The 9640-nt window shown below is 43.4% G+C and overlaps 1 protein-coding gene across 1 annotated transcript in view; it reads left to right on the top strand.

The window, feature by feature from the left end:
- Positions 1-5173, top strand: part of Ska3 (spindle and kinetochore associated complex subunit 3) — a 17008-nt gene extending 11835 nt beyond the window's left edge. Inside the window, exons 6-9 of the mRNA XM_021203737.2 lie at positions 346-431; positions 2160-2360; positions 4377-4504; positions 4987-5173. Coding sequence (XP_021059396.1) covers positions 346-431; positions 2160-2360; positions 4377-4502 — 413 coding nt within the window. The 3' untranslated portion in view covers positions 4503-4504; positions 4987-5173. The remainder of the gene's footprint in view (positions 1-345; positions 432-2159; positions 2361-4376; positions 4505-4986) is intronic.
- Positions 5174-9640: the final 4467 nt, after the last annotated feature.

The raw sequence follows: 9640 nt of genomic DNA, 5'->3' as shown, positions 1-9640 counted from the left end.
GTGGTTGCTGGGATTTGAACTCAGGACCTTTGGAAGAGCAGTAAGTGCTCTTACCCGCTGAGCCATCTCACCAGCCCACATAATTTTTTAAACAGTAGAAATACTGGGCTGGGGAGCTGGCTCAGTAGTGGAGAACACTCACCGACTGCTCTTCCAGAGGACCTGGGTTCAGTTCCCAGCAACCACATGGTGGCTCACAACCATTTGTAATGGGATCTGATGCCCTCTTCTGGTGTGTCTGAAGACAGCAACAGTGTATACTCATAAATAAAATAAGTAAGTCTTTTAAAAAAAGTTGAAATACTAATTTCAACTTAATTTTCATGCCTATTTTATGTCTTCTAGATGTGGAATACATAAGTTCACCATTGCCACCTAAATTCTGCACTCCTGGTTTGAAAATTCCTTCTACAATGGACAGAACAGATTTGGTAAAATTCCACTAAAGTGCAGCTCTTCTCCTTATGACCTGACTTCTGGACCCAGTATGGTTAACAAGTTAGCCCAGGGCAGCTCCTAGGGGTGCATGGGCAGTGCGCTGCTGGGAGGTAGTCTAGCACCGGAAATAAGGAGTCATATATTTTTTTCACATATCTAAATTTGTTGAAAGCAAACTGATGCAGATCTGTAGCAGTATAGAGAGGAGTGTGGAAGATGGACTCAATGTGACTAGCTAATGACAAAGCAGCAGAATGAATGTATGAAGCACATCTGAGAGCTGAGGCCACAAATCTTGTCATAGTCTAAATCAGAAGACTGAAAAGAGATGGTTTTCAAGAAATGTGACACTTAAAGAAAGGATTATACGCACACATGATCTAAGAAGAAGAATGAATAGAAACATTCTAAACTGGTTCTCTTTAGGGAACCCCTTTTATTTTTCTTGTTTCATTTTATTTAACATAATCAAAACCTTACCCATTATCCAGGTGAGAGAGCCAGCAGTGCACAATCTGACAAGACTGTTGGTAGTGGTGGGAATGTTCTGTTGTTTTTAGTGTTTGGTACAGCAGCCACTAGTCAAACAAAGTTTTTATGCTCATAAAATGTGGCTTGGTGCCCCTGAACTGTGGCTAAAAATACTGGACAGTCCCGCTGTAGGTCAACAGCGTGGTATTAACAGGGTGGCCACTGCACATACTGGCCATTTTCAGTTAATTTACATCTTTTGGTGCTGCATGTGTGTGTTTGCTATGTTGTTGTTGTTGTTGTTTTTTAAAGATTTATTTATTATATGTAAGTACACTGTAGCTGTCTTCAGACACTCTAGAAGAGGGAGTCAGATCTTGTTAAGGATGGTTGTGAGCCACCATATGGTGGCTGGAATTTGAACTCTGCACCTTTGGAAGAGCAGTCGGGTGCTCCTACCTGCTGAGCCATCTCACCAGCCCCTATGTTGTTGTTTTTGTGAGAAAATATTTCCTGTAGCTCACAGTGACCTTGACCTTGCTCTTTAGCTGAGCATTGATTGTGACCTCACCCTCCTGCACACACTACACACCCAGTTGTCTTGTTTCTGTACCTGTGGAAAGCACCCTGTTGATGGGATATTCCTAACTGTGCTGTCTTCATTAACTTGAAACTTAGCATGAGTTAATGGATGCTAAGCCTCCCTTGGATGTGGGAGTGAGCTTGCATGTGTGCAGACAGTGTATATAAATGTTATGTTCTTTTGAGCTGGCTTTCATGTCTAGCCCAGACTAGCCTTTCCTCCCATTGTTCCTGTACTCTCAACCTTAACACCTACATTCTGCACTGGTTTGAACCTTCCCATTGTAGAGACCCATACAAGTTTGGTAAAGTTCATTAAGTTGAAAGTGCTAATCTTCTTCCTTAGGACTCGGATGCTGCTCCCCGTCCCTCAGTCCAGCTCGCCTGACTCAGTCCTGTGCTACCGAGGTGGGGTGGGAGTCTGTCTGTCCATATCTGGAGCTCAGCCACTGTTCTGTTGAGTTGTTCCAGTTAACTTAGATTGGTAGTGAAGATAGTACTTTGTCTTCTGCATATGGTTTTCTTGATTTGGGTAGCAGTCAGGAAAATGGGATCATTCAGGGTCTGCCTTAGTAGACTCCCAACAGAACTAATTGAATTTTAAAAAAGAAAAATTATGACATTATTATTTACTTACCATAATTTAATGATTTATTTTTATTCCGTAGGTATCTATAGATTATCCACTATCAAAACCAAATAGTTCATCAACTGATTTGGAAATTAAAGATTGTGCTCCATTAATTTTAAATTCAGATGAAAGCTATCAGAGTTTTGCAGACCCCCCTTCTTCAGCAATTATTTCTTGTGAAAGTTTCGCAACACCCTCTCCTCCGAAAGTCACTGCAATTCCAGAAGACATTCTCCAGGTCATTTTCAAGGTTTTTTTTCTAATATTTTCAAAATTATATATCTTCGTTAGAAAACTGCAATTACATATAAACTGTCATATTTACCATCATGCCAAATGGTGACTTTGGGTATTGAGAAAAACCTTAAAGTTTTCCTGAACCAGTCAGCAGTCTCTAACTTGGTGTTAGCAATATTACTCTCCTGGGGTACTTTGTCTTATAGCTTGTTCTACAGTGTATTGGTTTTGTTAGTTTTTAATCTGTAGTTGCTATATTAGCTATCGTCCAATTAAAAGTGAGAATGTCCTTTGCCCTGTATTCTCCATAGAAAGGTCTCATAAATAACACGTTCCTGCATTTCTCAAACTGTCAGTTTGCAGGCACATAGTATTGATTCACATAGTATTAAAAATATTTGACTGTGTAGTGTGGCACCACCAACTAGCAGACACTACTAGAGGACTAGTCCGACTCTAGTCTGCTTTATAGTGTTGAGCAGTTAGTGCTGGAATGCAAAGAATTCCTGTGTGACTGCTCTAGAGCTGGTCTGCCTTACTGGGATGCCATTAGAACAGTAAACTGTGAGAGAGCTATTTTTAATTGTGTGTATAATGAGGGTGTGTAGGAGTGTGTGTACCTTTGAATGCAAGTGCCTGAGTAGTCAGGTGAGGGAGGCAGGGCTAGCGTTAGAGGCAGTAGTGAGCTGTCCAAAGTAGGAGCTGGGAACTGAACTCTGGTCCTCTGTAAGAGCTTAACTGCTGTCTCCAGTCCCACCACCTGGCTGCTTGCTTTCTTAAAAGATAAAATAGGTAAGGAGCCATCTGTCTTTATGAGGGCGCATGTGTGAGGGTTACTATTTCCTGCTGTAGGAATTCTTTCTATGAGAAGGTAAGGAAACCTTGTCTTTCTTTTATTGGTTGCTTTTTAAAGCAGTGCTAGGGGTGAAACACTGGGGCTTGTGTATGGCATAGGAGCACTCGGCCACTTTGTCACCTGCCTGTCCCGCGCTAACTGTCTGGCCAGCAAGAACGACGCGGCACACAAATAGGATCCTTCTGCAGCAAAGCTTTAATGCTCTTGAGAGGGAGAGCATAAGCTTCCAAAGGGTAGAAAGCGAAGACCCCGAGTCCCCAAACCACCTCCCTTATATAGGAGATTTGTCTCGCCTCGGACGTGGCAATACCTAATAGGCCAAATCTGGGTCACCCGAGGTGACGTAGGAAGTGAGCACTTTGGCACGGAGAGCGGGGAACCGCTGACGCATGCGTGGTGAAGTCATTTATCACCTTCTGCAGGCGGATGTCGGCGCCATCTTGTAATGGCGACATGTGAGGCGGCGCCCCACACCTGCCCAGTCCCAAGGACACCTTACACGCTCCTTCCAGTGTTTCCTTTCCATGTTTTAAGTGCGTAAGTTTATTATACATGGTAATAGTTTCATTTCATACATGTAGATAATATATTTATATTTACAGACATACACAAGCACCCATTACCTCTCTTGTATGGCTCCTGCAGATCCCTTCCCCTTCCCAACCTGCTCCCTCTATTTTTATGTTGAGAGACTCCAAATGGGAGATGAGCACGACTGAGGGTTTGTTTATGAGTGGTTATGCCACTGGCAGCAGAGGCTCACCCTAATTCACTGTGCTCCGTCCTCGAGGAAGAGCTGGGGCCTGTGAGCCTTCCCGTCCATGAGGGTGCTCATTTGCTGGCCACAGTGCACAGACTCCCAGCTGCCGCATATATTCTCTCCGGTCCTCATCAAGACTTAACATGGCTCTCGGGATATTTCCATTCACTTCAGTAAATGTGTCTTTAGACTTTCAACATCGAACTTCCATATGAAGTTAAAAGTTTATATTTTTTTACTATTCAATGTCTGTGTGAACTGCTGTTTTTGTTTTTGTTTTTTTTTTTAAAGTATTGTAAGTAACCCTTAAGTTCATGGCTTTTCTTGAATGTTTACAGCACCTTACCTTGCAGATTTGTTATTCACATGATCTGATAGAAAGAAATGTGTTTTTGTTTTAGATGATAACAAAGCACAGCTCAAACCTAGCTTCTCCCATGGATGTTAAAGTAATGCCACGGAGGAAGGGCTTCCTCAAGTATGAGGGGCAGAGCACCCGAGGCGCTGCCAACAAGGAAAACTGGTAACGGTAAGAACACACCTGCAGACTGTGCCCGTGCCTGGGTTACCCAAGACATTTGACAAGTAGGGTAAGAGTGGTGGCCAGGTCCCTTTCCCTTCACAGTGCCATGAACCGGCCCTGGGATCCCACATCCCACATTCCCAGATTATTATAAGTCAGCTTGTGCAGTAATGAACCCACCACTCCTAACACCCTCCATTTGAAATGTAATTTTCCACTCCTAACGCCCTCCATTTGAAATGTAATTTTCATTATCAGTTCTTGAAATAGTCTCACTGTGTAGCCCTGGCTGGCCTAGGACTAGCTACACAGACCAAACTAGCATCAAATCGCAGAGATGTCTGCCTGCTTTGGCAAATGCTGCCACATAGCTTTTTTCTTTTATAGTGTGTGGGTGTGGAAAGTATAAAATACTTAGCTACGAAGTTGCCTTCTGTTCTGATGTCTCTTAATTGTCCTTACTTGAACTTGATTTTGTTTGTTTGTAGGAATTCTACAGTGGATACATCCAATACAGAAGCTAGACAGAACAGGAAAGTGAGCTGGACTAAGGTTCTCAGAATTGTAACTGGTTAGCACAGACCAGTAGAGTCAGAGGGAGGGCTCCTGCTGGCAGTCTTCTTTCTCCCAGCCTCTCTCTTATTTCATTCTTATGTGAATGTTTCTGTTTCACCGCACTGTGGTAGCCTCTCCAACTCCCATCTCCAGCTTGACCACCCAGCGGATCCTGATTCTACCTGGAAGATTCTGAACACCTACTGAGCCAGAAGCCTTGGGAACATCTTGATTCTGGAACTATCTAATGGCCTTTGAGCCCAAGATCCTTCTGATCCAAGAACAGTTAGAAAGTAATTCTTCAAGTTCATGATAGTGCTCCTTGGGAGAGCTTGGTGCTACAGCCAGGTAGGGAATGGGGAGCTGGCGTTCTGAAGAGTCCGGCTACAATTTTGCGAAATAATTGGCAAATACCAGTTGACTTACTACTTTTAGGAATATTTTTCTCCCAATACAGTAGCCGTGGCAGTCCTGAAACTCACTCTGTAGACCAAGCTAGATCCTCCTGTCTCTGTCTCTTGAGTAGAGATTAAAGATGTGCACCACCACCATCTGGCAGCTTTAGGAAATTTTGTGTGACATAAAGATTATTCTAATTGTGCATTGAAAATCAAGTGGGCTTGAGAGATGGCTCAGTGGTTAAGAGCACTGACTGTTCTTCTAGAGGTCCTGAGTTCAAATCCTAGGAACCACATGGTCACAACCATCTGTAATGGGATCCGATGCCCTCTTCTGGTGTGTCTGAAGACAGATACAATGTACTCATCTACATAAATTCTTTTTAAAAAAAATCAAGTGGAAAAATTCCAGGATAATGCTAATAAGTGCTTGTATTTTGTTGTACATAATGTAAAATAAATGATTTTCCGAGTAGCCCATCTTTTATGTTGCTAACTGTGAAATTTCTTTCAGCCCTTACTACATGGCATTTGTAGACAAGAGTCCCCATACCTGAATGGTTCTGCTGTTGTAGAGAGAGGAGATGGCTCAAGGGCTAAAATCACTTGCTCTTGCAGAGAACCCAGTTTTGATTCCAGGTACCTACTACTATCTATAACTCCAGTTGCAAGGGATCTGATGCCCTGACTTCCATGGGTGCAAAACACGCATAAAGTGCAGTGGATAAATCTAATAATTTTTTTAAGGATCCAGAGAAGAGAATGTTGTAGGAAATGTTGAGAAAGAGACTAGTATACAAAGAGTACTTTGGCAGAGTACTTCTTTCGTGACTGCTGAGAATTCAAAGAGACTTAGTTTTACTGTTTGGTTTGCCAAAGGTGATGTTAATTTTAGACATGAAGTTTGGGATGGACTGAAGAAAGGACAGAAGGAGGTAGAGAGCAGCTCTAGGCAGCCCTTTTGGGGTTTGCTAAAGAGAATAAATGGACGGGGCAGAGGCAAAGGCGCTGTACAAGATTTCTGTTTCCCTGGCCTTCACCCTCAGCAGCTCTATTCTAGCTTTGTCACTTAGGGTGGTGATGATGCTTCTAGTTCACTGTGGTCCTTCTGGGGCTTTCCCCACTGGTCTTATTAAATGAGCTCCATCTTTACTGAGGTCTAAGTGCCTGCTCTCCTGCAATGTGCAGTTTAGCCACACCAGTCTTCAGCATCCTGCCTTGGATCTTAACACTGGCTGCTCTCCTCATTCTCCCCTGTCTTAGAGCAACTGACACCTGACATTGCTCCTCTACACTTAAAAACTTACAACCCAGTTCTAGATTCAACCAAGCAGCATTGCAGTCTCTAAGCATACCAATCAGTGCTGGGGAACCATGAAGGAGAGCTTACTTTTCTGAACATACAGAGGCACAACTGAGGTGACACAACCATTGTGAGCTGGTCTCAGGCCAGCTAGCTGTACCCTGCACTTTCCAGAAAATGATAAGCCCCCCATCCTCTAAGTTAGTTGTAGTTTTGTATTGGAGGATGGTTCCAGATCCCAGTACAGCTCTTGAGTGTTATACTGTATGTATATCAAAGTATAAATTCATGTTCATCTCCCAAATGAGTTACCTGCTGTTGAGAGCCTCTGCCTTGGTCTCATGTTTACTGAACATAGTGTGACTTACTGAGATTTAACGGTCATGTGTGCTTCTAAATGCTGTTTATTAGCATATGTAGTTCTTACATTTGAGGTAGGTCACTGGCACTTCAGATGAGGAAATTGAGCATTAATATTTTTTTCTTTGTGTCCTACACTGTTTTGTACAGCCCTGATAGTCTCTAAAATCTGGGATGCCCTTTATTTGTTATGTAATCTGACATTTCCCCCTCCTTATCATCAGATCTTGCAAATAGTACATAAAAGTTGGGTGAGAAGCCTGGAGTGTAGCCCAGTGGTAGTGCTGCCTTAATGTGCGGGGCCCTACATTTGATTAAAACTGCAGAAGTTTGGGCACTGATCCCTCTTATGTTTATTGAGTCCTTTATCTGGAATAGCAATCTCACAGTTTGGAGACAAACTCACACCATCTCCAGAACTGTACCGTGTAGTTTCAGCAATTTTCTTCTTCATGACACTTGTGATAGCATCTGTGCATCCTTCTCATCCTTACTGTAAGAGATTTTTGAGAGGCTTTGTCTGATCTTTGCGTCTAAGTCCTTGGCACTTGTCAGTGGTGAGAGCCTGAGTGAAGTGAATCGGAAACACTGTAAGTTTCCCAAACTGAGACAGTTCCTCTGAAAGTCCACCTCATTCACATTTCAATTATGTTAGCTGGGTACAACCAGACCTATAAGCCCAACAGCAGGATGGTCAGGAATTCCAGTACCGAAAGACCCTTTAAGTCACTGTACATGAAGTTTCCTTGGAAGTGAAAGCAGCTGAATAGGGTTAGGACATACAACCAACCTATGGTGCAGAGTAAAGGGACAGGTTTGTGTGTCCCGCTTTGGAAACAGCCAATGCTCACTGAAGACTCCTGTGCACAAAGTTCTCCATTCCACTGACTCTCACACTGGAAGGCTATGCAGCTGGGCCTTTAATACCAGCACTAGGGAGGCAAGAGGCAGGAGATCTCTGAATTCAGGGCTAGCCTGAATCCACATTCTAGTACCACCAAGGCTACACAAAGAAACCCTGTCTTGAAAAAAATAAAAGGCTCTGCATTATCACCACAGCACCTTTTCTGGGTAAAGATTTTCTTCTTATTAATGTGACTTTTTAAGTGTCTAATAATAAAACTGTTCTTTGGCCTGGACATGATCTTATCTTACACACACTGTTAATCCCAGTATAGAAAACAAAGGCAGGTCAGAAATCTGGATTCTAGGCCAGCATGGCCTACGAAGTGGGGGACCCCCATCTCACCCCATCTCACCAACGACCGCTACAGAGAGCACTTGTTGCTTATGCCAAGGACTCACGCTCAGGTCCCAGAATCCAGAGACTTACAACCAGTTGTAATGCGAGTTCTGGGGGTCTGACACCTCTGACCTCTGAAAGGTCCGTACAGACATGGTGCACATGTACACAGGCAAACTTATAAAGTGACAATCGGAGAAACCCAGAATGTAAAGATGCTCTTTGGGCCACTGAGATGGCTCAGTGAAGGGGTCTACTCTATCAAGCATGACAACCTGAGTTTTATCCTCAGGACTCAATAGTGGAAGCAGAGAACCAACTTCTAAAAGTCCTGACCTCCACACTCCCCTTCCCCCCAAATAAATGTAATTTTACTTTGATTATTCTTGGGTTTTAGCTTACTGCCTCTAGGAATTTCCTTATTTGGAAGAAAAAAGAATCCATGATTTTGTTCTCAGAGACTGGTTGCCTGGTCAAGATTAAGCCTAATAGAATACTTTTAAAAGTTTACCTGTCAACGCTAGGAAATCATAGCCATTGGCAAGTGTTTATGCCAACAGACCAGATAGGCAGTCACTCTGCTGTTCTTAACCACCTTCGTGGTGGAAACTATAGTCATGTATTAAGATTGGGGTTTGCAATTGTACAGAATTCAATAAAGGAGGGTCAGTTGTTCCTAATGTTCATCAAGAGCTAATCAAGCAGCCACACGAATTAGTCACCGCACCTCAGTGTGCAGGTTTTATGAGACAGTGCTTAGCAGTGGCACAGCTGTCCCACATAAGCTAGGAACAGAAACGTGTACGAAGAGGAACTACTCAGGACCTTCTTCCCTCTCACTTGCCCTCCCTTCAGGTGCATGTGCAGGCATGCACATTACACATCTGATAGGAAGCAAATGTTACCTACGGCTGCTGACTACTGGCTCAGCCATCCCATTTACCCTGTAACTACTCTAAAGCCTACTGCAATGATTTAGCTTTCACAGCTCTCCAGGGAGGTCTCCAGCACTCAACAGGCTGTAGTTCCATTCTCAGCTCAAGGTAAGCCTCACTCATAGCCTAGGTTTGGATTCATTTCCTCCCTTCACTTGGTGCCCAGAGGCAGAAAGGGGGTCAGATCCCTTAGGACTGGAGCTGTGAGCCATCATACAGATGCTGGGAACAGACCTGGGTCCTCTGCAAGAACAAGTGTTCTTAACCTCTGAGCCATCTCTCCAGCCTCTGCCACCTACTTTATCTTGGGTCACCTAAGAGATTAGTCAAACATTTCCAACACCAAGA

Source organism: Mus pahari, chromosome 8, assembly GCF_900095145.1.
Source record: "Mus pahari chromosome 8, PAHARI_EIJ_v1.1, whole genome shotgun sequence".
Lineage (NCBI taxonomy): Eukaryota > Metazoa > Chordata > Mammalia > Rodentia > Muridae > Mus > Mus pahari.
Note: the sequence above shows the minus strand (reverse complement) of the source record. Positions and strands in the feature narration are given on the sequence as shown.